At 44.5% G+C, this 27,808-nt stretch overlaps 1 protein-coding gene, 2 long non-coding RNA genes and 7 other non-coding genes across 10 annotated transcripts in view; 5 read left to right on the top strand and 5 right to left on the bottom strand.

Moving 5' to 3' along the window:
- Positions 1-1,809: 1,809 nt before the first annotated feature.
- Positions 1,810-1,882, bottom strand: TRNAV-UAC (transfer RNA valine (anticodon UAC)). Its single transcript has one exon. It is a non-coding gene; the product is annotated as a tRNA-Val (tRNA).
- Positions 1,883-2,171: 289 nt separating this feature from the next.
- TRNAR-UCU (transfer RNA arginine (anticodon UCU)) lies at positions 2,172-2,257 on the top strand. Its single transcript is given in 2 exon segments — positions 2,172-2,208; positions 2,222-2,257. It is a non-coding gene; the product is annotated as a tRNA-Arg (tRNA).
- Positions 2,258-2,607: 350 nt separating this feature from the next.
- Positions 2,608-2,690, top strand: TRNAL-UAA (transfer RNA leucine (anticodon UAA)). The gene has a single exon. It is a non-coding gene; the product is annotated as a tRNA-Leu (tRNA).
- A 664-nt stretch (positions 2,691-3,354) lies between these two features.
- On the top strand, positions 3,355-5,912 carry LOC139074360 (uncharacterized). The gene is made up of 2 exons (XR_011523891.1): positions 3,355-3,647; positions 5,035-5,912. It is a non-coding gene; the product is annotated as an uncharacterized lncRNA (long non-coding RNA).
- On the top strand, positions 5,727-5,799 carry TRNAK-UUU (transfer RNA lysine (anticodon UUU)). The gene has a single exon. It is a non-coding gene; the product is annotated as a tRNA-Lys (tRNA).
- An 851-nt stretch (positions 5,913-6,763) lies between the features above and the next one.
- Positions 6,764-6,836, bottom strand: TRNAF-GAA (transfer RNA phenylalanine (anticodon GAA)). Its single transcript has one exon. It is a non-coding gene; the product is annotated as a tRNA-Phe (tRNA).
- Positions 6,837-9,114: 2,278 nt separating this feature from the next.
- TRNAK-UUU (transfer RNA lysine (anticodon UUU)) lies at positions 9,115-9,187 on the bottom strand. The gene has a single exon. It is a non-coding gene; the product is annotated as a tRNA-Lys (tRNA).
- A 617-nt stretch (positions 9,188-9,804) lies between these two features.
- On the top strand, positions 9,805-13,217 carry LOC103564922 (uncharacterized). Its single transcript, XR_548182.2, has 2 exons — positions 9,805-10,249; positions 11,415-13,217. It is a non-coding gene; the product is annotated as an uncharacterized lncRNA (long non-coding RNA).
- TRNAF-GAA (transfer RNA phenylalanine (anticodon GAA)) lies at positions 12,602-12,674 on the bottom strand. Its single transcript has one exon. It is a non-coding gene; the product is annotated as a tRNA-Phe (tRNA).
- Positions 13,218-16,176: 2,959 nt separating the features above from the next.
- Positions 16,177-27,808, bottom strand: part of OSBP (oxysterol binding protein) — a 32,622-nt gene continuing 20,990 nt past the window's right edge. Inside the window, exons 10-14 of the mRNA XM_070564001.1 lie at positions 21,602-21,705; positions 20,512-20,607; positions 19,624-19,805; positions 18,617-18,837; positions 16,177-18,521 (exon numbers count right to left, since the gene is read on the bottom strand). Of these exons, the coding sequence (XP_070420102.1) occupies positions 18,379-18,521; positions 18,617-18,837; positions 19,624-19,805; positions 20,512-20,607; positions 21,602-21,705 (746 nt within the window). The 3' untranslated portion in view covers positions 16,177-18,378. The remainder of the gene's footprint in view (positions 18,522-18,616; positions 18,838-19,623; positions 19,806-20,511; positions 20,608-21,601; positions 21,706-27,808) is intronic.

Here is a 27,808-nt window from a genome sequence, read left to right on the forward strand (position 1 = left end):
GCTTTGTAGTAAACACTTTTCTCCCACCCTGCCCTCTTCATCTGCAAGGAAAATGGGCTCAGCCATGTGAGATCTTGCAGCATCGCATCCAATCCTACTCAGGCTTCCAGAATGGAGTTGTTGATCTGTCTTCTGTCTCTGTAGTTTCCCTTTTCCAGAAAGTCATAAAAATGCGATCATATGTAAGTGACCTTTCGTATATGGCTTATTTCACTCAGCGTAGTGCTTTTGAAACTAATCCATGTTGTGATGTTACATATATCAGAAATTCACCCCTTTTTCTTGATGAATAGTATTCAGTTGTATGGCTGTCCCAGCATTTGCATATTTTTTCACCAATTGAGGACATTTGGTTTGTGTCCAATTTTTGGAGATTATGACTAGAGTTGCGATGAACATTTATACACAGGTATTTGTGTAAATGTGTGCTTTCATTTCTCCTCGGTAAATACCTAGAAATAGGATTGCTGGGTCAAGTGTGTTTACTTTTATAAAAAACTTCTAAACTCTTTTCCTAAGTGGGTATACAATTTGCAGGCCCATGAATGAAAGAAATATTTCCAGAATATTGTTGGGGTGAGGGAAGCAGTACCTATGGCATATGCTACCCTTTGTACAAAAATCATAAATGGTTTGTAAAGGAAATGTACATCTACACTGGTGAATGCATAGAATATCTCTGGAGGGTCACAAAAAAAAACTTTAGGGGTTGAAAGACAGGAGGCATCAAAGATAAACAAACCTGGACACCAGCTGAAGTGGTAAGCACAGATTTCGATCAGTAATATACTATTCAATAGGGAAGAGTCCAGCGTGAACTGAACTTAACTCCGATTTGTACAGAGTGACAGGACATTTTAAAGGTAGACAGAGAGCAGGGACAGGAGTGACGGGGGCTCAGTTGAGTCAGGGAAGTGAAAAATTCCAAAAATCAAGAAAGGGGGCGTTGGTCCGTGTGAAACCCATCTGGGTTTGCTCACTGGCTCTTAACGTTTATGGAAGTTAGGCTCTTACCTTCCCATAGAGTCTGGGAGATGGCGCCCTGCCTTCAGGTGTTGGCTGCATCCAACAGTAAATTTTTTCGGCAGCCTTCAGTTTTCTCAGGGCGGCACTGTAAGCGGGGCTGGGATCATTTTAGGGATGCTGCCTTGAGACGCTAGAAACTAGATTAGTGTTATTGTTTGTTCAAGTCTTTATAGGCCGAGGTTAACAGGTCTATTTGAGAGGAGGGCTCAGAGGAGCCCGGCTTGAGTTTGGTCAAGAAAATCTGACTCAGAAGGAGACATCACTGTAAAACCTGTGGGTCTGTTTGAATTCTTTACCATGCGCAAACAACTTTTCAAAAAGCATTTAAGTAAATAAAGTATGAGGTCAGTGGACCTGGACTTAATCAACAAAGGAGGGAGGTGGCGTTCGGGATACCCCTCCACTGAGCGGCGGCAGCAACGCTTAAAGACAGCTCAGGCAGGGTTCAGGAGGGAGCAGGTGAGCCCAGGAGCCCCGCCCAGGCCCCGGGAGGCGGACCAGCGCGGCAGTCCGGACTGCGCAGGCGCAGCGGAGCGAGGGCCCTGAGTCGGGCGGGGCCGCCTGCACCTCCCGAGAGGCGCCACGCGGGGGCAGCCTCGGCGGCCGACCTGCCGGGGGCTCAGAGAAGTCGGACATGCGCAGCAGGGCGTGGCGAGCTGCGGAGTCCCGAGCGACGCCGCAGCGTCTCCAGCGTGCTAGAGCAAAGCACGAGATTCGTCTGGCAAAATGAAACCTGACCCTAAAAGGTTACCAGTACCCTTAGGGAACTTAAATCCCGCCTCGTGGTTCCACTGGGGCTCGAACCCAGGACCTTCTGCGTGTAAAGCAGATGTGCTAACCGCTACACTATGGAACCGCGTGTTCCAGTGGGTCGCTAGGCTGCAATAACTCCACACAAAGACGCTTTTTTCTTCTTTCGGATGTGGAATGAGGTTGAGAGTTGATGCCCGGCGATCGCTCACGGAGAGAAACTTTCCGAAGGATTTGAGACTTTCAAGCCTAACTCCCATCCCCGCCTCTCCGTGGCGAGACCGGCTCCACCGTTTCTTAGAGAAAGAAAGTGCAGCCTGACCCGCCGGCGAGTGTCCCCGGGCGGACTCCGCTCCTGCCTTGATGTAAGCAGCGCAGAGGGGTCGCTGACATCGGGCTCTGTGGCGCAATGGATAGCGCATTGGACTTCTAGACAAATGGAGGCATTCAAAGGTTGTGGGTTCGAGTCCCACCAGAGTCGCTTTTTTGATTAAAAAGGGAAAAACATCACTTTGCCCATTTAAAATTCCCAGTCTGACTCGCCCAAGTATGGAAAGGAAAGAAACTCACTTCATTTCTCCGAAATGTCCTCACGCGTGAAGATGTTAGGAATCCTGCTACTTCTGTCTTCTCAATCACTTTCACGTGGCTCCCGATTTTCTGGCGACTGGAGATGAAGTTAGAAGGCTGTGATAAAAGTTATTGAGGTGTTTTTTTTTTCCCTTCATGTTGTTCTTTTACGTTAGAAATAAAAATTTTAAATTGTTCTGAAATTTTTCAGTAGCGCAGTATTGTCCAGGTTGTCTAAAAATAGACACGGGCATGTCAGGTACCAGAATGGCCGAGTGGTTAAGGCGTTGGACTTAAGATCCAATGGATTTATATCCTCGTGGGTTCGAACCCCACTTCTGGTAAAAATGTGACTGCTTTTCCAGCCAGAATCCATTGTTTGCAAGTTTCTGAGAATTTGAAGGTGGTGAACTGTCTGAGTTGAGTCTCTGTCTGTTTTGCAATCTTAGTCATCCAGAGGAGAGTAGCCAGAACAGCCTAAATGGTTAAGTGGTAACATTTTAATCTGAAAGTTAATGTCTTTTTGTCAGGCATATAAAGTGTAGCAAAAACTTCAGAATTGATGGTTTGAAAGTAGAAGGAAAACGCCTGCGTGAATCTATACTACATTGTGGGCCAGGGAGCCGGAGGCACACTGTGCGGTAAAAACGTTCACTCCTTGTAAATAGTCGACGGTTATTTCTTAAAAGCCTGCTATGTGCCAAGCACTGTTCTAAACGCTGAGGTTGTGGCATTGAGAAATTTTTTTTAAAAAAAGCAAACTAAAGAAAAAATAGCAACAAAAGAGAAGACGAGGTCCTTACCAACATGGTTACTGCCCGGTGGCAGTTATGTGACAGAATGACAAGATGATTTATAAACAAGCAAATAAATAGAATTTCAGATGGCAATGAGCGCTAGGAAGAAAATAAAACCTGGTGGCACAACAGAGTAGCATAGAACTTTTTCCGGACACACTTATTCTATTTGATTATGGAAATCATTCACCTTGACAGGTATGTTCTCCTCCTCTCTCCACCACACAAAACTTCCAAGGACCAATTCTGCCCCTCCTCCCCCACAAAGCCTTCTCTGACCCAGGGCCCTCCTTCAGTGATCCATTCATTCATTCAACAGTAGTTTTTGAGAGCTTGCTTTGTGCCAGCCCCTGACACAGGCATTGGGGATAGGCAAGGAGTTCCTGTCATCACAGCAGAAACATTCTAGGAGGAAAGAGGTTGTGGTGGGCGCGGCAATACGGACAGGTTCAGAGCTCCCCATACCTCACCCGGTCTGGAGAGGATCAAGCAGAGATCTCTGGGGTAAGTTCTGATCCCGATCTTTAAGGATCAGCTGGAACTTCCCAAACCAAAGAACTTAGAACGTGGGAAGAGAGTGGTATTTCAAGACGGGTAGTGGGAGGACATAGGGAAAAAAGGCACTATGGGATGTTACATGAAATACAGACAGCTGCAGTTAACTCCCTCTATGCTGAGCAGGTCTGTCCCACACTATTAACACTGGATTATAAACAGTTTGAGACTTTTGTTCTCAGTGGTTGATGCCTGTCAATCTAGGCGGTCCTAGGAGAACAGGAAACAGATCTTCATGTGCTTCTCTATCCAAAGCTGTATTCAGCAGCCATTGTGAACGGGGAACTTTGTAAGAATCGGAGGTTAGGCGAAAGACTCACTAACTCCCCCCCCAGGATTGGCCTCAGGGCACAGCAGCCTCTTTCCCAGGGGGACCCAATTTTAGTTTTCTTGGTTCAGCCCCAATTTGTCTCCTGATTCTTAGGGAATCTGCATCTTCATTTGTGAAAACTGTGCCTGATTCATTTGTGATTTTTCAACACCAGCAACTCCCCTCCAAAACCAGGAGGTATCGAGGGACCCCCCTACTGGGAAGGAACTATGTGCCTTTAACCTTTCTCTGCGGGGATCCGTAGAAAACACAGGATCAGGGACGCTTTGATCTGAAGGGCTGCCCGTGTGACCCCAGCAGGGTGGAATAATTTAACAGACTACGTCTCTTTTTGTTCTTCATTTATTTTATTATGCTTATTTTTTAAAATCCCATAATACCAATGTACCTAAAGGAAATAGTGAGTGCTTCCTCTCACACTCCACTGCCATTCCTCAAAAAGTGGTCATTTTTATCTGATTGTTTTGTATCCTTAAACATTTCTTATGTATATGCAAACAACAAATACACACATACATGTATAATTAAGGGATATATATTGATATACATATCCTTTAATTTTTTCACAAACATTATACCATACATGTTGTTTAACGCCTTGCGTTGTTTTTGCTTACCATAACATGGATATCTTTCCGTAATGGATTACTTTTTAAACTTTGCTTATAGTTCTCGATCCATAAGAGAACGTAACCCTCACCGTTCCCCCGCATAGTGGAGTGTCTCTGAACTTCAAGGAGGGCTGAAAGGATGGTGAGGCTCCATCTAGTAGGATTCCCTTCCTTTCAAGGGATCTTATCCAATGCCTCAAGGAATAATAACAAGGCAACGAAGGAGCAAGACGAATGAAAAAACTAATTAGTTATGTCCGCGACTTAGCTGCCAGGGTAACAACTTCCTAAAAATATAAAATCCAGCCTGGTCAAAACCTTTCAATGGAAGATCAGGAAAATGTTCAGATTCCCTAGCGAACGTCCTTCCTCTTTTGCTGTTCCCTCTGCTCAGAATTCTCTTCACAAGCCTTCAGGGGCCCAGTCACCATCCACAGCTCAGGCACGCACCACCACGCCCTGGAAGACCAGCGGACCCTTCTGGTGTCGCCCGGGTGCTCCCGCGCTGCCAAGGCCGGTTTCCCACCATGAGAGCGTTTGACTGGTGTTTCTGTTTTGCGTGTCTTCCTGCCACACAGAGAACCCACACTGGGTCTTTGCAGCCCCACAAGCTTACTAAGATCCTGGAGCGCGACATGCACTCCATTAATGTCTGTCGAATAATGACTGGAAACCTAATCAATTATTCATACTACTACACTCGCAAGATGCTCCAAGGCTCTTCAAAGACCAGAATTGGAATTAGAAATCCCGCTGCTCACCCACAGGCCTCCCCTCCCAGAGGTCCTGAATCTGGAGAATTCCTCGTGGGATGGTCCCTTAAGGTCCCTTTAGCGCCCAGAGTTTGGGGCGCTGCCCGGGTGCGGGGCAGATCAGGCCGGCAGTCGTTTTCTTTAAAGTCTATCTGTGATGGGAGTAAAGGAGAAATAAAGATTTTATTTCGCCAAATGCCTGCTCCATCTTGATTTTACAGTTTCGCCTCTCAGGGAAGCAGCAAAAAGACTCAGGATTTTAATCCAATAAGAAGAAAGCTGCCACGTGGGCTATTTGACTGCGAATAGGGTACATGAGAATCTGTCATTCAGAGCCCGGATAGCTCAGTCGGTAGAGCATCAGACTTTTAATCTGAGGGTCCAGGGTTCAAGTCCCTGTTCGGGCGTGGGTTGTTTTAAACTCCAAAATAAATTTGAGTATGTTTCACCACCATTCTTCCCGAGCAGGTGTCAGGTCATGCAAAAGAAACCTGGATTCTGCCCTCAAGGAGTGTAAAAACCAGGGGCCAGCCCAGATCAACTCTGGGTTTTGCAGAAAAGGTGAAAGACGAGGAAGATGCCCTCCAACTTTCTCCCCCAACTTCCATCCTTTCTCTTCCAACTTTTGTATCATTTGACTTGGGGTATTGTTTCCTTAAAACTAACGTGTAATACTTTTACACTCAAAACCTCAATAAACACATAACCAAGAAAATTGCACCCCTGTCGTCCGAGTCATGATGGTAATGCTCCTGGCAGTAACTGCGCCGCTTTGGCACTGAGCAACAACAGATCAGGCACTTTTTAATAAAAGCGCGGTGAGAAAACTGGGGTTCCAAGAAATATTTCAGATGGAGACACGTGCTTATTAATCACATTTCCAACTGAGAGTCATCCTTCACCAGATTTCTAACGCGCTGATGGGACCCTGACTTGCGAGTCTTGCTGTGCAGACAAACGTCTTTGAAGACTGTCTTCATGTCTGTCGTCATTGAGAAAAACTTGCAAGAGCAGCGAGTTGACTACGCTGGGAATCAAACCTGAGACCCTCAGCTTGTAGACCAGACGTGATAGCCACCACACTATGAAATTCCATGCCACATACTGCTCCCTAATATCCAGTAGTATAAATGCAGTGATTATGAGACTGAGTACAGATCATTCCATGATTTGTGATTTCTTTTAGAGGTTTAAGCTCTTCACTTCCTTATAGCTCTGTACTAAGTAATGTCATCTCATTGTCGTATGCCCGCTAAGAGCTGCATATGGGTGCAATGGGATTGGGGACAGAGGCGAGCATCCAGAGGAGATATTACGTGTAAGGAGAGAAAGGGACTCCAGTCCCGTCCAAAGATGCAGCAGCAAAAACCCTGCCGAAACCCGGGATCGAACCAGGGACCTTTAGATCTTCAGTCTAACGCTCTCCCAACTGAGCTATTTCGGCGAGGACAAGAGCCTTTTCTACCCCGTTAAGGAAATTTAAAAGAAAAAAAAAGAAAGATTCCTCTTTCTTTCATCTCCACTTTTTCAGTTCTTAATGTCACCTTCCAAATTGTACTATTTTTTGCTCTGAGGTTTTGAGAGTAGTGAATTAGAAAACTAATTCCAGTGATGTAAGGAAAATTTCGTGTTCTGCCTTGTCCCAAGCTGCCTTTTATTGTCTTCCTATTGCTTTCTCTACCTCTCCCCAGGCCTCTGACAAGAGGAAAGACAGCCACCAGCTAAGTGCCTACGGTGTGCCCAGCGCATGATCTACATGGTCTCATTCAATCCCCACCCCCTCACCACTCTCATGAGGTTGATATGATGATATGATAATTTTTAAATGAAATAACTAATTTGCCCCAAATCATCCAAAGCTGAACTGGAGCCACCCAGCTCCAAAGCCAGAAAGGTCTTGGTCGAGACAGACTTTAGCTTTTTTTTTCTTTCTAACTTCTCATGCTTTGATGAAAGGGAGAGGGAGCCAACTTGAGGAGGGGAGCAAAGAAAGAACTAAGAGGCCTCAATGCTCTCCACCCCCTGTCCTCTCCTTGCCCCAGCCTGGTCTGTTCTTGTTGTCAGGAAACGACTGGAGCAAAGAGACTCCACTTTTCAAGGTTGCCAAAAAATGAACTTGATCACTTTCCAAGGGACTCCCTCAGGAAGAAGAAGTAAAATTGGAGTGTCTGCCACAGCTCCTTACCTCGGTTCTCTCCCTGGAATGCCATCTGAGCCCCATGATTCACAGTCTTCAAGAAAGAAGCCCGCCTTCCCCAACAAGCTGCCTTCTGCCCTGGATCAGTAATAACTGCTGTCCTTTCAGCACACAGCAACCCACACAAGTCACGTGAATATGGGCTTATGATCTTGGGCATATTGGGAATATATTTCTTTGAAATGGTTCCTTACCTGTCTCAGTATATATCTTCTGTTTCCTCCCCAGATTGAAAGCTCATCAATAATAATAATAATAACTACAATGTATTGAAGGCTTTCTTTTAGGCAAAGACTCTATTAAGTACTGTGCATGCATTGTTACTTCATTTAATCACCACAAGTTTACGAAATGGATGCCGTTATTATTATTCTCTTTTTGTTGTTGAGGAAGCTGCCCTTTGGAAAGAGGGAGGTAATTGTGAGTCTGTGTTGGCCCGGGGTAAGGCATTCCTGAATGAAGAGTGAAGGCTCTGCCTCACACTTGAAGGCTGAGTCCATCTTGGCCTTGCCCCACTATTCAGGACTCCTTGGGTGCCATACTCCGTCAGCTAAGAGGGCGGCCAACTCAGTCAGCCTGGATCCCCATCCTGTTAATGAGATCAAGATGGACTTTCTTCTGTTGCCTGGCAGAAGCAAGGAAGGCTCAACCGCTAGCTAGCTAAGCAAGGATGCACCTGGTCCCTTCACCTCACAGGGAACGTTAGTTTAGTCTTGGTGAACCCATGTCTGAGCTTCTCTTGTGTCCATAACCCAACCTCCTCAGAAGCTCTCAGAAGCCGAATGCTTCCCTTATTAATTTGTAGTCGGTGGGAGCTAACTTTTTTTGTTTTTCAGACACCAGGACTCGTCCCATTCCAGCCCCTTGAATGCTTTCTTTCCCAAAACGCACCTTCTTCCTCCCACCAGCAGAAGTTGCCTTCTCAACTTCAACTTCTCCCTGTATTCAGGATCACGCTTTGGGGTGAGGGAAGAGATCTGACCTCGTTTGGAAAGGGAGAGCTGCTCTGTTTGGTGCATCAGTTTCTAGACGGTCATCTCTTCCTTCTCAGAGTGCAGAAGTATTCTCTAGCAGGGTAAGGGAGAGGGGAAAGGGGCAGGATCCGTGCCATATAACGCAGGCGCCTAGCGGAGGGAACCCAAGAGAGAGGGTCAGTAGGGACCACCCACAGAAGAGCGCAAGGAGGTGGCCACTGGAGGAGTCTCGGGTACTTCCCGAAGGCGTCTGTTCCCCCTTCCTTTAATTACAGCAGCAGTTGAGACCCAGCAGCCGAGCCGGTGGTTGCAGCATAAATCAGCCTGTTTAGTCCCCGAACGTGATGCACCGCAAGTCTGCCAGATGCCTTTTTGCACAAAGGCCTGCAGTGTGGGCCCTCCTGGAGGCCTGGCTTTTCCCCGGGAAGCGGTTGGACTCACAGGGTACGCGCTCTAGGATTTTACTCCCTTCTCTAAGAACAACCGGCTAACCAAAGCAGCATCCTAAAGCTGGTTCTCATTTTTAAATTATTATGAAAAAAGAGAAACTCCGCCCGAACAGGGACTTGAACCCTGGACCCTCAGATTAAAAGTCTGATGCTCTACCGACTGAGCTATCCGGGCTCATAGAAGAAAGTCGCCTCTGGTGAATGAAGACCATGTCATCGTGTGCGCCGGGAGCTAATGGGCACGGCGTTGGATGAGCTCCCGGATTCCTCTTTTGTATGTGATTCAATCCAATTCCAATCCGCGCATCCCGCGGAGGCGGGCAGGCGAAGTGGGGAGTATGGAAGGAGAGCGATTAGGTGCTTCTTTGGCAGCTGAATATAGATTTCTTAAATCAAATAAAATAAAACACCCCCCCTTTCATTTAGAGACCCCTTAGCAAATGTGAATCTCGCGGAGGGAGGAGAAGCTGCTTATTCCCTGTCCCCGCCTGGGTGCTACGTGTTTCTTTGCCTTAAACGCAAGGCGCACAGGATTGGAGACCACAGTTCACTATTAAAAGTATCAGACTCCCCCTTCTTCCGAGAAGGCACCACTTCGCAGTTCCTTGTCCCCATCCTCGATGCCCACCTCAACAAGAAGCGCGATGCGGATTAGCTGAAAGAGACTATCTGGGCCCCGGCCAGAAGCGGTGGCAGCCACCACTCGCCCGGGCTCGGAGCGCGCCCCCCTGCCCCCGCCTCCCTCGCCCGCCCCGCCCCGCCCCCACTGCCAGGCCTCTGCGCACGCGCGCTCACGCCGCCTTTCCCGGGCTGAGCTCACCCTTCTCCTCTTCTCACCCTTACACGCTACTGTTTTCGTGTTACACATCCCACCATGCCCTTTCAATCTTCTGGGCCTCTGCACGTGCTACGCCCTCTCACTGGAATGCCACCTCCCTTTCATTCCTTCCCTTTCGCGCGCCCCCAAGCTGCTTTGAGAATGAGCTTGACCGCCATCCTTCCCGGGAAGCTCCTGGTGACCAGCACCATCCCTGGTCTTCGCCTTCCCTGTACGGTGGATCTTCTACAGGCTGAGCTGGCAAGCGTGCAGGGAGCAAACCTTTGAGAGCCGTGTAATCGATGCTTTAACAGAGGAATATGCAAGTGCCTTGGTAACACAGAGGACAGACTAGAAGGCGGGCAGGGTAGAACCTGACCCTGGCAGGGAACAAAAGGCATTGAGACGGTGCCTTCAAAGGTGAGTAGGAGTATGCCAGGCAAGAATGGTGACTCAGGCAGAGACATCCTGTCTTCTCCTCGGAGCCTCTCGCTTGTATCTCAAGTACTTCCCACAGGGACTCCCCCATTCCTCTTCAGGCTAGAAACGGGGAAGGGTTTGCCTTTCAAGGCAAAAGCCTAACATTTCCTAGGAGTATGGCGACCACTTCCATGGTCCCAAGGTGGTTGACGTTTGCGCAGAGCACTTTAACTGGTGAGCAATAGTAACAATCTCACCCTTTCCTCATAGCTGTGTGAAACACTTTACAGCATGCTGTCGGGATTGAATAGAAAGATAGATAGATAGATGGAGAGATAGAGAGATAGATAGATGATAGATAGATAGAGATTTGTTTTAAGAAATTGGCTCAGGGGATTGTGGGGACTGGCAAATCTAAAATCTCCGGGTTTAGCCAACAAGCAGGACTTTCAGGTAAGAATTCATGTTGCTGTCTTTAGTCCGACTTGATCAGGGCAGCGAGCTGGAGAGTCAGGCAGGTTTTCTATGTTGCAGTCTTGAGAATTCCTTCTTCACCAAGAAACCCCAGCCTTTGTTCTTAAATCTTCAGATGATTGGATGAGGCATACCCCGGGTATGGAGAGTATTCTGCTTTACTCAGAGTCTATTGATTTAAATGTCAGTCACATCGAAAGAACACCTTCCCGGCACCATCCAGACTGCTGTTTGACTGAACAGCTGGGCACCATAGCTAGCCAAATTGACACATAAAATTCACCATCACATATGCTGAAATATGCCATGCAAAGTTTGAACTGCCCAATCTATGAGTCTACAATTGTGTTGGCCTTCCTTTGGGCCATTATTGGGTTTTTCAAGAGTCCCTTATTAAAATGCATCCTTCCACCCAAATATTTGGGGGATTAAGCCCATGTCTGCTGGCATCTCCACACAGATTTAAAGGAAAGAAGAGGGCATATAATGGGTCCAAAAGCAGTATTTCCCCATTTTGCCTTTCATCTCATGGAGAGTTTTTACAGTGTGAGCACTGAATCTCATTCCTCTCTCCCCACAGCTCGGCATAGCACCTAGCCAAAAGTAATCCATTCCCTAAGCTGTGTTTCATTGCACTACCTTGAGCGGAGTGGCTCATCATCCTAACAAAGTTTTTTTTTTTTCCCCTTAGGATCCAGTCCAGAGCCTACAAATTCCCCTGTCCTCTAATCACCATCCCAGACCAGTGTGGACAACTCTGGAAGCCAGGAGACAGGTGGGATGGCTGATTCCCGGAGTGTTTCCTGGTGATTCCCGCCGCAGTGTTGTCCGGTGGTGGTGAGAACAGATCAGCTGACGGACGGAAATGCCTTTTGTAAACTGCTAGATGTCGAGAATAAGAAACTACCGGTCTCTTCTGAAATCCCGTTCGTCCTGACTCTAGTTTCTGAGTGTCTTTGCCGGGGGCGCGTTGGGGGTGGGGGTGGGGGCTCATCGAGTTCAGAGCTATGCGAGAATATGATGTACAATAGTGGTTTGCGATTTAGCAAATAAAAATAGTTAAGTTTCAGAGTTAAACATTTCAGAGAAACAAATAGTTAACATTTCAGAGAAACAGATGACAAATAGTTAAACATTTCAGAGAAACAATGAATGTGTACTTTGCATGTTCTACGCAATATTTGGGACATGAGTATTCTAAAAAATATTCATTGTATCTCTGAAATTCAAATTTAATTAGGAGTCCTGTATTTGACCTGATAACCCCATCACCACCCCCACCCGGCCCCAAGAGCTGTCCTAGGTCTTTGTTATTGTTAAACCAGCTGCACCAAGCCGAAGTCAAGGGTTTCTTTGGCCGAGGGGGGCAGGGGCTGTCGCCATCCCCGACGGTCCCCTGCCCGCCCCGGGACTGAGCGGGCAGTGGAGGCGGTGCAGCGCCGCGGCCGCCGAATTCCCCTGCGAGCCCGGGCGCGCCCGTCCCTTCGACCCGCGGAGGAAGGTTCCGACGCCCGCAGCTCCTGGAACGCGGTCAGAAACAGGAAAGAAAAAGGACTGAGAGGATCAGGAAGGAAGTGAGCGGCGCGCAGTGCGTGCGGAAAGCGTGGTCTCACCGAGACCCAAGATCAAGGAAGAGAGACTGACTTTACAACTAGCAGTTTAAAAGCAACGACATAAATCCTTTCTTGGTTTCCAGTTTCCTGTCTCCCTTCCAGAGGAAAAAGGAGGAAGATCAGTCCTTCAGGGTCCACCCAAGCAGGTTACCTACCACGTGCCCACAGGGTAGCAGACTGGATTCTCTCATAAAGAGGCCCAGCCTGCCAGGTAAGTAGGGTAGAGCGCCCCGGAACGGCCCTTGGCGATGAGGCCTAAAACCTTTGCCGAAACCCGGGATCGAACCAGGGACCTTTAGATCTTCAGTCTAACGCTCTCCCAACTGAGCTATTTCGGCTGTTTCTGGAAAGCGGTTTCCGCATAACCATAATGAAATAATATTTGCTCCGTAGTAACAAAAAGGTTATTGTATGGTTTAGCTGGAAGCAGGCATTTAATAAACACTGCAAAAGAGAAGAGGCAAGGCCTCTGTTTAAGCTAAAGTGGTAAGTAATTTCACTTTTCTCAGTTGTTTTTTAACTGCCCTGGAATTCGCTTTTTTCATTTAAAAATAAATCAAGGACTTTTTTCAAGTCAGGTGTATAGACCTATTTCATTCTTCTTGATCCATGTGAGGTATTGGATTGTATGGATATAACACAATCCATTTAATCAAATTCCTAATGATGGATGTTTAAATTTTTTTTCTAGTTTTCATTATTGAAAACAATACTGCAATGACTATCCTTTTGTATTTGTTTTTCTTGTGAGAAGGCAGATTTTGCAAGGTCAAAAGATATGAACATTTTGAATTTTTTCTGATATCGTCAAATTGGACTCAAAGAAATGTATGCAAGAATGTATGCAATTAAAATTTTAAATGTTTTTGGACATTGTCAAAAAGTAGAATTGGCTCAGACTTCTCTCAAACTCTGGGAAGCAAGTTGTGGTTTATTAATATCCTCTACTACGCTCATTTTATTCCACCTCCCCCTCCTGCTTCATGATTTTGCATCCCTTGCATTCACGTATCTATCATTGCACTAGCCGTGGTTGTAACTGAATCAGCATCGCTGCAAGTAGGGCTTAGGATTACATACTTTTTTAAGTTGACCAGGCAATTTTAATGTGCAGCCTCTCTCAGCATCCCAGTCCTCAGTTCTCACAAAAATGTAGCTATCACATATAGACCCATTTTCTAATTTGCTTACTCAACCTCTTCACTGGCAGCTCCAACTCAGAACGTCCAAGAATGAACCTATCTTTCCCTCTAGACTTGTTTATCTTACCACCACCTTCCACTGAGTTCCCCAAGCCAGAAAAATACACATTCCTTCCTCCCTCCCTCTACTCCCAACCCATAACCATACCCAAGAGCTGTTTTTCCACTTCGGTGTTCACTTCCCTTCACTCTCGCATCTTCTCCAATCTCTTCATTGGCCTTCTTACCTATAAATCATTTTCCACACTGGAACCCATCATCCTGCTTAAAAATCCGTCACCAGCTTCCTAGTTGAAAACAAAAACCAAGCTTCCTTATATGGTATGTGAAGACTTCTGTCACTTGGAGGTCTTACCTCTCTCCAGCACCATGTCATTGCTCTCTCCTTGACCCTGAACTCTAGCCATTCATGCAGCCATCCAAACTCAGGATGCTTTCCTTGACTTTGCTCTTCACCTTTGCCCATGCACCATTTTTCACATTGCCCTCATTCTAACCCCTGTTTAACCTGCAATTCTCAGCTCAGACACATTCTCCTAGTTCCAGAAGCCTTATCTGACATGTCTCTATCCCCTCCCTCCCCATTCCTACAGGCTCCCTGCCCCTGTACAGTGCTTTCACACCATTTATCAAACCAGATCGTAATGTACTGCCTGTTTGAGCTCTTTCTTGCCATCTGTATCCCTAATGTATGTTACATAACAGGCTGCAGTAAATGTTGAATGAATAAAGGAAGATGCGCCTAGCCATGTCTCAGGGCCAACTGGTTCTTTACTAACTTCTAAAATCACCTGGTCAAATTCAGAAGATGTGACCTCTGCAAGGCTATTTATAGAAGATTCTGAGCTCTTTCGTTCTTGCCTTTAAATTATGCCTCATCTGACCATCCCGCCTCCTTCCCTGGAGGGATCAATGTGAACCGAAAGAGGAGCACTTTACCTGAATAGATAGTAGAAAGGAAAGCCTGCGAAGAGTATAACCACAGATTATTTTATGAGCCTTGGAAGGGAAGACCATGAAAAGACAGGAAAGCTTCCCACAGGGCAGGTCAGAGTACTGGGCAAAAGCTTTATCACATTTTGATAACAGTCTTAAGAGTTTCAGAAGGTATGTATAGCCTTATAGTGAATAAATTCCAAAGGTTTTTCTATGCCTCCTTTAGGACTGTACTGCAGGTTGGTTTTCACTTATCTTGCTGAAAGCAGACATCCTTGAAATGCACAGGTTTAACATTTTTGCGGGACTTCAGAGGTCCCTGACAAGTGTGATAATTTATCATTTCGCTGACTCATAATTTTGAATCATGAGTGAGTGTGGTGGACCCCTCAGGATCCACATCCCAAGCTATCATGTCACAGTAGCCCATTAAAGGACTAAAGGAGGAATTAAAATGTTTCAGGGACATTTGACTGTCTCTAATGGAGGAACTTATATATCACAGTGGTACCCAAGATTGTAGGATGCAGTGATCACAGATGTCAAGGGTCGACTGCAATGGCTTTTAGCTTGACAGAAAAAAATCTTTGCTGAAACGTAACATGAGGTCCAGCACTGGGAATGAGGCAAATGACTTGAACACCTCAGTGGCCTTCCCAAGAACCACGCTAGAAAAAGAATCCCGACAACATAGCTAATTTTGTGGACATGAAAGCCTTGAGAAACCAAAGAGCCTGGAGGCTGAACTTCAAGGATGCTCCTTCCTTCAGGTGAACCCCCAAAATAGTACTCTCCACATTAATAAGCCTGTGGAAACAGACATGTGTATCTAAGCATGCGATAAAATCCAGGTGGAAATGATCTAATTATCGGCTGCCTTCCAAACCAGTTTGTCCCAGAGTACAAGGTTGTAGGTCACAAACTCCGGGTTAAACAAACCCAGCTTTGAATTCCAACAGTGTGACTAACCAATCAGCTATGTGACTTCAAGTGAATTTACTTAAATTATTTCTGAGAGCCTTTGTTCATCTTTAAAAGGGCGACTGCAACATTTTCCTCTTAAAATTAAGTGTAAGCCAGACAATGTTCAGGGTTCCTACCTCGGCTCCCTCGACCCTGGAGCAGATGCTCAGTTAGTGTGCGGGCCCTCCCACAGGGCAGGAATTGTGCTTGCTCTGATCTGAAGCCTCTCCAGGCCCCTTACATTACTTTTCCCATCTTCCCATCCCTGAACTTCACAGAGAAAACCTCAACAAGCATTTTCACTGTCATTACTTCTCTCCAAGGGCTTCAAATCAATGCTCAATTGTTCACGTTTCAGAATACAGAATTTGAATACCTACATGAAGCAGCTAAGAATCTGAGAATCTAAATGGACACGAGAAATTAAATCAAGAATACTTTTACTTTTTGAGTTGAAACAGACCCAGTATCAAAAACACTAGAAACTATTCCCCTATACCAAAGTGGGACATTGATGATTACATGACGTTGAAGTGGCAGGGGCTATTAAAATCACTCTTCTGCTCATGGGCCCTCCAGAATGTTGAACAGTTCAAACATCTGGAAATCCATGCTGTTTGTCTTTTAATTTCTCGTGAAAATCGGGCTCCCAGACTCCTAAGAAGCGCAAATCACCCTTGGACCAGTTATCCACCCTCTCCTCACCTGGTAGGAGTAGAAGTGAATCAGACAAACAATATGACTTTTTAAAAATTATTTAATTTAGTAGTTTTCTTGGAAAAAAAACAATAAGGCAAAAAAACCGAAAATATATATAGTTTTGTTTTGTTTTCATGTGACTTTATTTCACCTGAAGGACTCAAAGCTTCTTCCATTTGCAGGAATCTGACTGGGGATCAGGCCGGAAATGTAGTGCAGATGGTAGAGGAAGAAAAGGGGGATAAAGCAAGGCAGTTCAGCTTAGTTTGGGAATCCCCACTCTGTCTGGAGCCCCTGACTAGGTCAGTGCTTTTACCGACCTCCTTGAAAGCCGCCCCAGCGTAAGCCTTGCTTATGTCACCCTTGCTTATGTAGGGAATCGGGTCCTTAGGAGGAAGTTCCCCAGCAGTTCCCTCTCTCTCAAGTTCATCCCAGCCAGGAAGGGAGGGATGGCGGGGAAGGAATGAGAGTACTAATTTACCCAGGATAACCCAGCTGTCCCGGAGGGCTGGCTTCCTCTGGAATGCTATTTCCCCTCACGACCCACACTGGCTGAGGCTCAGCAGTTAAGGAACAGAAACAGAAAACGCTAACAGAAAGCATACAAGGAAGGCACCTCAATTTGTGATCCTCAACCAAGGGTGGGTTGCACAGGGGGTCAGAGTTCTGAACAAGACAGCTAAAACGAGTACAACACACAGAAGGAAGGAAGCCAGGGCCCCGCCAGAGCCATCCTCTTTCCCTGCCCACATGATGGTGCTTGGAGCCCCATCTCCTGGGAAGAAGGTTCTTTTGGGAATCGGCTGTGTGTGCTGTGACCGGGACAGAGGCAGAATTAAACTGGAAATTACCCTCCTGACTTTCTACCCATATTCTTCCTAACAAAAGAAGGAAAAAAGGCAGGAAAGAGGTTAAGATTCCATTTTCAAGAGTCAGGTAATTAGGAGAGCAGAGTTGAGACGGCAGTGGGCACCCCATGATACAAACCATGGATACAGGCCCTGTTCGGTGAGTGCCAGACACGATCCTGCTCAGGTTTTGAGTCTGTCTGCCCCTCACAGATGGAAAGCAGAGCAGGCTCCAATCCACATCAATGTGTCCAAGAGAGTTCCAGGGAGACAAGTGATATCAAAAAACAAGATTCTTAATGGGAAGAAGGAAAATTAAACAAAAAAATTAGATTTTTCTCTACATATATATAATATACAGATATGTAACACATTATTCCAGAGGTGGCTCCAGTCCATGGGGCTTGAGAGATGGTGAAAACTTTTATTCCAGACTAACTTCTTCTCTCAAATTCTGAATCAGAATGGGATAGGTAATGTTTTGCTCCATACTGGGGCACAGACGCAAACTGGTATTGTGCCGAGAGAGAAGAGAAGCTAGAAAGGGAATGAAGGATGCGGGGAGGAGGAACTGGGAAAGCGAAAGTGGCTAGCACTCTTTTTCCATCCTGCCTCGTGTTCTCAGAAGTTCTCCACCTGAGGAAGTCCGTAAAACCCCTTTGTGAGGATTAATTCAACCCTCCTACCAACGACAGAAGTGGCCTCCACTTGCTATCAAAGAGGATGGAGAAGAGCAGAAGGGTGTGTTATGCAAGTGAAGACAGAACCTTCCAAGAATGTAATGCTGAAAATTCCAACCTTACAGAACAATTCCTCTCGCAAGTGTCCCAATACCACAATTATCTACGCATGGACGCCCTGTAAACTGACCCCATTGGTGAACACATTTCATAATGCCATGCCATGTCACCACAATCATTCACGATGCCTCCGTTGGTAAGTCTTATATGTTTCTTTTTAAAGGAATTTCTAAAATCAGCTCTTGCTCTGAACAGCACCAAAATGCCCCTGAATCATAATCTCAATGTAGATCTTGGCTGAGCAGGATACTACAAGGGGAGGGTGAATGACACCATCTTAAATGGGGGCAGAGGGAGAAGGAAGAGTCAAGAATACTGGACTTTGCGAAAGTGGAATAACACTAACGTTCAGCCACTAAACTTCTCCCTTACAGACACAGGTATCTAGTATGTCGACTTCAGTTTCAATCAGCTAAGGCAACCAGCCAATCACCACCACTGGTGTCTGCTTCTGGTGATTGATTGGGGAAAAATGATTGGTTAAGACAGACAAATCTGAGGAAAGCACTCGGTGAGAGAGCCACAACTGCCAGCTTTCCACACATCCTCTGTCCTCTTCTCCTGTGGATCCTCCTCTTTTTTGTTACTGTTGCTTCAGAAAATGTCCGGGCATGTGCTCCAGTCCTGTTTTTCTTTACACTCCCAATATCCTCCCCGATAAATATGGGTTAACTCCTTGGTAACAGGGTCCTTCTTCCGCTCAAACCACAGTGCCTTGTAGGGATCATAGGGTGTGCCTAAAAGGGAAAGAAGGGAAAGAAAAATGGAATTAGAGGCAAAAATACACTGGCATTCTCCACACATTAAGAAATAGGGGTGACCGGTTCGTTACCATCCTCTGTGGCTTTCATAGCTTCTGCTTCTCTCTTCTTTCTGGAAAGTCTTTGTTTTTCCTCCAGGCGCTGCTTCTCAGCATTTGCTTCATCCCAGCGCCCGTTTTCCATCAGTCTCTGGTCGGGCCGTAATCGGCTGTCTGTAGGGGCAGTGCCAGCTTCCCAGGCATTGAGAGTTAGAGCAAGCTCTGAAAAGTAGTACATGTTTTCTGCATTCTTCCTAAAAGTAAAGGATGAGAAAAAGAGAGGGTAATTCCAGAGGCCAGACCCTAGTTAGTTAAAGAGCAACAGCTAAGTACACTGCCAAAAGACTACTTCACCAAGGCTGTACGAAGGCAAAGACTTAGGACCTTGTCAGCTTCCCCTAATTACGAGACCAAAACTTGACCATTCCCCGGCCCCTCCCCAGCATCTCTCAATTCCATAGTTTTCTGGGCTTGTGTTGCGTTCAGCTGGAATTAGGAAGAATCAAACTTTCTACTAAATGAAAAGGCCTTATTCCTGTTTCTTTTGCTTTCTTTTTAACCTCTTCCCAGGATAATCTTGACTATTATTACAAACTGAACATATGAGATGAAGATAGGAGACAAATGGCCTCTGTCTTTATTTCCAAAGTCCTGTATGTTATCTCAGGGACCTTTATATTGCCCCTGGACTTTTAGGCTAAATATTAACAGGTGGTAGGCATTTTTCTCCTCTAGCTGCTTCTGAATAGTTTTGCTCTAAATTATAGAAAAATATCTGTCTTAATCATGATCCAAAGGACATTTAGAAAGCATCAAATATTTTTTGGCAGATGTGTTTTGATTAGTTTGAACTTTCTTGGGACAGGGCATGCTACAACTCCACTCATACAGTGACAACCTGCCGGTAATCTCTCCAAAGATTCTCATTCCCCTTGCTCAATCTCTCACTTAACTAAGCAGGAAGGCAGGCAGCAATGCTGGCAATCCTGCAGAGGCTGAGGTCACAGCAGTATCTGGGCAGCATGCACACTGATACTCACGGTAAAGGATTCCTTTTCCACAGCATGACCCTGCTTTCCTCTGCTTCATGGCCTCTCTGTCGAGCATCACCCCCATTCTCCCCAATGACTGGATGTACTTTGAAACAATCCATTTTCTCATCCCACGTCCCCAGAAGGGCAAAGTGAACTCTTCCTGATGGATCTGTCACTTCCCCTGTCACCTACAAGGATGGAGAGCAGGGCTGTGGAGTTCAGCATGCACTGGGGGTTAGCTTACCTCACTGTTTTGGAAACCAAAGTCCTAGGGTAAATATTGGTTAAATCCTCCTATGACAAACACCATGGAGTCATCCAAATTATTTTGTTATATTTTCCTGAGCTGCTTAAAATAACTGAACCGTGAGTTGGGGGTTTCATCACCATTTTGTTGTATAGGGATTTTTGTTGCAACGATAACATGTAGGAAAAGGAATTGACTGGTACTCAGAATTAAGGTATTTTCTTCTCTCTAGAAATCAGAGAGAGCCACGAACAAATTTAAACCCCAACTACTCTTCACTCTTTTGTCGAAATCCGTGGCACAATTCCACTGTGGTGGTAACACATAACTCCTGCTCAAACTTCACAGGGGTGACACTGCCCATGCCGTCTTCCTATAATCCTTTTGTTAGTCCTTCCTGTGTGTTTCCCATTTTTAATCTTTCATTGCTCCTGACTTTTACTTTCATACTTGTTGTCTTTTCCAGAAAAGAAAAGAATTTGGTTTCGTAATGCCATATTGTTCACTTTCTCTTTTACCTTTCCTATTTTGAATCGCCATGTTTAGGAGATATAGATCTCTCTCTCTATCTACACCAGCCCCAAAGAAGTAGCCTTTCTAAGGGATACACACTGAATGAAAACAATTTAAAATCCAACTTCTCTTACCTTTCTTGCTACATCCCGAGAGAAGTAGCTATAAGGAACAAATTTAAGATTGCACTTGTCTCCTGTCTTGTGATTCACAATGTCAATTTCACCAGACTATCAATGAAAAGAATCAGGGATTAGTTTTCTTAAGACTGGATGACTTGAATATATGCCAAACCCATGCCTCATAATTCTTTGCTTTTCAATCTTAATTCTAGCACTTCCTTGCTTAAGATTCAGGTCTTAGCCAATCCGGAGATGCTGTGGACTCCCTTTGTAACTGTGGTATTCCAGGGTGGGATCAAGACCAAATGACTGTTTTTTTGAATTATGTGTCACGTGTTAGGTGGCATGAATCAACCTGCAGCACACTTATTGATATTCATATAATAATTCACCTTTCCAAACCAATCCCCTACTCGTGCCCTTCATGAACTCTGTGCTTAACTCTGTGTTCTCAAAATTTCAAGGTTACATCCAGTGGGCCTTTCTACACTTTATTAATTTCATTTTCTCCTCTTTTCTATCTCCCGAATCCCAAACCAGCTTAATTCCCACATCTACAGCCTCTCCCTGCTGTTCAGACAGCATTCTGAATTTACTACAACCACTGTCTTAAGAGCAAATTGACAATTAAGTAGATATTATCTTGGTACATCTCTTACACTGGTAAATTTTCTTAAATATTTTTCAACTTATGCATGTTTGTCATATATCTCCAACTATAAAATAACTCTTTGAAGGACAACATCTCATCTGACTTTGTATCCCCAGGACCTAGCACTCTGCCTGGCAATAACTATTTGATGAATAATGAAGGGATGAAGAATGGGAGCCATGTTTATTATTTTTTTGCATCCTTCACAGTGCCTAACACAGTCCTAGTAGTCACTGAATGCATGTTATAACTCGATCATTTGTAAGTAATAATTTGTGGTATAGAAATTCAGGGAGGCTGGGGGTGGGGCTGCTGAGAAAAATTCCTTAGAAGAAACTGATGAACCAGTAACAACTGTCTGTGGCCAGTTTACATGCCCTAAATACTGCACAGGTGGACCTAGGAGGGGTTCCTCTGAACTTCAGACACACTGTGGGCACCTTCGCTCACCTGATCTATCCATAACTTGCCCACGATAATGTTGTGCACTGTTGTGGTAACTTTCTTCCAAGTGTAGTGGTGCCCAGTTGCATGAAAAATACAGTGGATGCTACCTGGAAGCAGAGAGAAATACACAAATTGGGCCAAATATTAGAAAAAGAGCACCATGCCAGCTAGAAATAACAATGGATTGATTTTCTTCTATGGATATTTATTACTTTTAAAAAGAAAACAATAAATCAAAAAGAATTTATAACCTTCTTAAATGCTGGAAGTGGAAGCAATGATTGAATTTTTTCACTTGATTTTTAAATGTGAATACCATATAACTGAGGACAAATGCTGACAACTGATACAGCTTAGCTAGGAAAGCAATATTCTGCAGTTGTAGAAATACAAATGAAAGCAAATACTCCAATGTTTTTACTAACTGTGCCTGCCATTCCAGCTGCAAAATTTACAGAGAGGTCGAATCCGCCCCAGCGTGAGAAAATACAATTGCACTGTGGAAAGGAGCACACACTGGTAGTCAGCACTGGGGGCCAGGCCCTATTGTTAGTAACTAGCTGTGTGACATTAAGCAAAGCACTTATCTAGAGCCTTAATAGTAAAAAGGAGTAGTGGATAGAGCAGGGGCTTCGGAATCAGACAGAATCAGATTTGATCCTGGCTCCACCACTCATTAGATGTGTGATCTGTGTTGTATAATAATTTGTCTGGTCTTTGTCCACGGTTCCTGGGGAGACACCTTTAAATCCCTGAAATTTCCCAAGTGATAGCAGAGTCTTTGTCATTCATGGGGGCCCTGACAGTTTATCCCAATGAGGTGACACGATGGGCCCCTAGATAGTTTATGCTAATGAGATGACTCAGGATGAAGGCAGGCCAGAAAGACCAACCATGTAATTAGAGAGCTGGGGCTTTGAGTCACCTCATAACAGCTGGACTCCCGGCCTCCTGGGAATGATATTCCCCTTCCCACAGGGACGGAAGGAGGCCTGGATATTGAGTTCAGTCATGCAGCCAACGATTCAATCAATCATGCCTACATAATGAAACCCCAATAAAACCCCTGGACAATGAAGTTTGGTGGGCTTTCTGGCTAGTGAACACATTAATGTGCCAGGAGGGTGATGTGCCCTGATTCCCTGGGGACAGGGCATGGAAGCTCTAAGTTCAGGACCCTCCCAGACCTTGCCCTATGTGTCTCTTCATTTGGCACGTCCTGATTCATACCCTTTATAATAAAACTTTAATAACGAATACAACACTTTCCTGAGTTCCAAGTCATTCTAGTGATTTACTGAACCCGAAGGAGTTGTAGGAACCCCTGAATTTAGACCCAGTTGGTCAGATGTGCGGGTGGCATGGGGACCTCCAAATCTGTGGCTGGCATCTGAAGTGAGGGCAGACTTGCTGGGGACCATGCTCTTAATTTCTGGGGTCTGTGTGAATCTGGATGGTTAGTGTCAGAATTGCATTACAGTACTACACCCTAGAGATGTTTTTAACTAGGCCTCATCTGTAAACTTGGAGTAACGACATCTTGTACAGTAAAAATGTTTATTTGCCCAGTAAAATGCTTGAAATATAAGAGGTACTAAGTAGATACAGTCTTCTCCTGTTCCTGTGAGTTAATCTCAAATGAAAACCAAACGAAAATCAGTGGTTTGAGCAGATGTGACTGGAGATTCAAAATAATCAAAAATTTTAAAAATATATATTAAATAATGTAGTCAACTCCAGTAACAGTGTAACTCTAAGCTCCCTTTGTAACCACTAATGTAAAGAACACTGATGTGGCTTAGGTATGTCTTTCCTGTACAAAAGATGAAAGCAGCCCTGGTAGCCACAGCAGCAGTGATGTTGATGACAATGACATTAACAATAATATAGCAACTCTGCTGAGAGCACTTCCCAGGTACCAGGCCCTGTGCTGTATCCTCCTCATGTATTATCTCATATAATCTTTACAACCATCTTCAAATATTTGCTCTACCTAAATATATCCTAAATCTCTTGCTCAATAACTCCTCCACCAGCACTGCAGTCTAAGCCACCAGCATCTCTTGCCTGAACCTCTGTAACAACTACTTTTTGGTGTTCCAGGTTCCTCTTTTGCCCTGTAAAGTCTCTAGTCAAAACGACGTTTAAAACATATCATATCAACTTACCATACTGTCACATCTCTCAATTATTGCCCACTGCGATTAGAATTAAACTCAACTCCTTTCCCTGGTTGGCAAGAGCCTATGAGAGCTGGCCTCCACCAACCCCTCTGATCTCAGCCACTACTTCCTTCCTTGCTCACTCTGAACCAGCTGCTGGAGCCTGGTTTTTTCTCAAGCATGCCATGCTTGCTCCCCCTACAAGGCCTTTACCTTTGCGGTTCTCTCTGACTGGAACATTCTCTCCAAATCATCTTTTGGTTGGTTTCTTTTGGTTATTTAGGTCTCCACTCAAATGTAACCTTTTCAGAGAGAATTTCCTGACTACTCTATCCAAGAAACCACTCACACTCATTTCTCCACCATTAACCCCGATCTCTACTTACTCAATTTTCTTCATAGAATTACCACTATATAAAATTATTAATATGTTTGTTTACTTTTCTGTCTACTTAAGAAAAGAATGCAAGCTAAATGAGGGCAAAGTGGCATTTTTCACCATTGTACGCATAGCACCTAGAATTGTTTCTGGCATCTAGTGGGCACTCAAATATCTGTTGATAGCTCAGATGCAGGCACTATCATCCCCTATTGCTGCTGGAGCCAACTGCCACAAACTTTGTGACTTAAAACAACACAATTTATTCTCTTACAGTTCTGGAGTTAGAAGTCTAAAATCAAGGTGTCAGAAGGGCTATGTCCTTCTGAAGGCTTTAGGACAGAATCCATTTTCTTGCCTTTTCCAGCTACTAAAGGCCACCTGCATTCTTTGGCTTATGGTCCCTTCCTAGGATCACTTAAACTTCTTGCTTCTGTTGTCAATGACTCTGATCCTCCAGCCTCCCTCTTACAGAAACCCTTGAGATTATATTTGGCCCACAGAATAAGCCAGGATTATCTCCCCATCTTGAGATCCTTAACTTAACCACACCTATGAAGTTCTTTTCACTATGTAAAGTGACATATTCACAGGTCCCAGGGAATAGGATGTGGATGTATTTTGGGGAATGGGGGCATTATTCAGTCTACCACATCCCCATTTTACCAATGAAGACTCTGAGCTCGGAGAAGTGAAGGAATTTGCCCAAGGTTACACAGCCAGTGAGTGCGAGAGCTGCACCTCAAAATAACATCAGAACATCCATCTGTACAGCCCAACACCATACCCCTGTATCCCATCCTGATCATGAGCCTGCTGCTCTGCACAGTGTCCCTTCCAGCTCACAGGGATACTGGGAGAACAACACCCTATGACTGCCTTTCTTAATATAATGTTTATGTCTTGAAAACTTGACAATAAGCTAAAGGTCTAAAAACTGAGCCATTTAAAACATACACAGGGAAAGAGAGCCACTTCCAGAATGGTGGAGTAAGGACTTCCATATATCTACTCTTCAATAAAAGCAACAAGAACACACTAGCAAAAATTATCAGAGTCGACTTTTTCAGAACTCTGGAAATTAACCAAACGCTTACAATAATCCAAGAAGCATTTATTCAAGAAAAATGGCTGAATCCGATCTCCCTCTCCCTAGCTCAGCAGTAGCCTCACAAGATGGTAGCCATGAAAACCAGCCAGCAACCTCGCAAACACTGGAGGGAGCAGAACAGTATGAAGCTCCCCCAAAGCCTCATCTCCAAAGAATTGTCATTATCTGACCTATCTGGTGTTCCCTGTAAACTCCCACTCGCAGGACCTGACTCAGCACCTGCTCACCTCCAACAGCCTTTGCCCTGGGGTGATCATCAAAACAATCAGTGGCAATTGTTTAACCCAGAAGCTGCCTGATGCAGTGATAGCAGTTGGAGCAACTGAAGAAATAATGGCCAAAAATACTCCAAACTTGATGAAAACCACTAATCTGCACATCCAAGAAGCTCAATGAACTAGGATAAACTCAAAGACCACCACACGGAAACCCATCATAATCAAACAATTGAAAGACAAAGATAAAGAGAGAAGCCTGAAAGCAGTGAAAGAGAAGTTGTGCATCATATAAATGGTCCTCAATAAGTTTATCAGAAACCACAGAGGACAGAAGGCAGTGGGATGACATATTCAAAATGCTGAAAGAAAAAGACTGTCAAGTCAAGAATTCTACATCCAGTAAAACTATCCTTTATAAACAAAGGAGAACTTAAGACATTCCTAAATAAACAAAAACTGAAAGACTTCATGGATAGCAGATCTGCCCTTCAAGAAATACGAAAGGAAGTCCTTCAGGCTGAAATGAAAGGAGACTAGACAGTAACTTAAATCTACAGTAAGAAATAAGGAGACCAGTAAAGGTGACTGCAACTAAGCTACATAAAAGACAATATAAATGTATTTTTTGCTTGCAAGTTTTTTTCTCCTATATGATTTAAAAGACAACTATAAGAAGCAACAGTTAAAAAACTATGTTGATGGGATTATAATGTATAAAAATACAATTTGTCAGGGCCAGCCCAGTGGCGCAGCAGTTAAGTTCGCACATTCCACTTCAGCAGCCCAGGGTTTGCCGATTCGGATCCTGGGTGCTGATCTACACACTGCACATCAAGCCATGCTGCGGCAGGAGTCCCACATATAAAGCAGAGGAAGATGGGCATGGATGTTAGCTCAAGGCTAGTCTTCCTCAGCAACAAAGAAGAGGATTGGCAGCAGATATTAGCTCAAGGTTAATCTTCCTCAAAGAAAAAAAAATTGTATGAAAATAAAAGCACAAAGGAAGGAAAGGTAACAGATCTGATAGTGCAAAGTTTTTGTATACTATTAAAATTAAGTTGATATTAATCTGATCTAGATTATTAGAAGATGTTAATTGTAATACCCAGGGTAACCACTACAAAAATGCCTTTAAAATATAGTAAAAGGGAATTAAAATGGTAAACTAGAAAAATACCTATTTAACACAAAAGAAGGAACTAATGGAGGAATACAGGGAAAAAAAGACATAACATATACAGAAAAAAAAAAACCAAAACGGCAAATGTAAATCCTACCTAATCAGTAATAAATATAAATGGATTAATCATTCTTTTTTTTTTTTAAAAGATTGGCACCTGAGCTAACAACTATTGCCAATCTTCTTTTTTTTTTTTCTGCTTTTTCTCTCCAAATCCCCCTAATATATAGTTGTACATTTTAGTTGTGGGTCCTTCTAGTTGTGCCACATGGGACGCCACCTCAATGTGGCCTGATGAGCGGTGCCATGTCTGCGCCCAGGATCCGAACTGGTGAAACCCTGGGCTGCTGAAGTGGAGCGCGTGAACTTAACCACTCAGCCACGGGGCCAGCCCCTGGATTAATCATCCTAGTCAAAAAATAGAAACTGGAAGAATGGATAAAATATATAAGCAGAAAGTTTAGTCAAAAGTGCAAATTCAAGGTCCACAGGGCCCAGTAGTGTCACGGACAAGAGATCGATAGGCTGAATGGTTGTTTCATTCATATTCCAAAATTGTGATTCTTCTTGAGTTAGAGAACTCCAAAACTATGAAATAATACTCTTATTTAAATGTCTTTCTTTAAACTTCAAGGCTAACACCTAGTTCCAATACTCTGGGAGTCAAGGAGTAAATTCACATTCATCCTTTACCATAGTCTTCATCATTTTTCAAACTCCAATTATATTTTCTAGAAGCATTCTTCTTTCCAGATTGCAAGAATTCTAACCTTTTTAGTGTATTTTACAGGGAGACTGAGACTCCCGGCCACCACCTCAAAAAACCATCTATCTGTCTACTCGTTCTCAACCCTGTCCACGTGTCTTTTTTCAGTAACATCTATTGGCTTAACAAGTTACCCTCTGAGAGCTGAGTGCCACTGCAAATGTGAAAATTTCACTGCATGATTCTTCTTCCAAGTTACTGATCCAAAAATATTAAATTCAGCCATCTCCAGGGCCAATGTCTGGAAATCCCAATTTTTATACTTCTATATTCCATTTCCTGTCACTACGTCAACTCTTTGTTCAATCTCCCGGTGAAGGCTGGGATCTGTTTTCTTCACTTACACTTCCCAAGCACCCAGAACACACTTAGTCCATGGCAGGTACTTAGTATC

This window comes from Equus przewalskii, chromosome 11 (genome assembly GCF_037783145.1).
Source record: "Equus przewalskii isolate Varuska chromosome 11, EquPr2, whole genome shotgun sequence".
In the NCBI taxonomy this organism is placed as follows: Eukaryota; Metazoa; Chordata; class Mammalia; order Perissodactyla; family Equidae; genus Equus; species Equus przewalskii.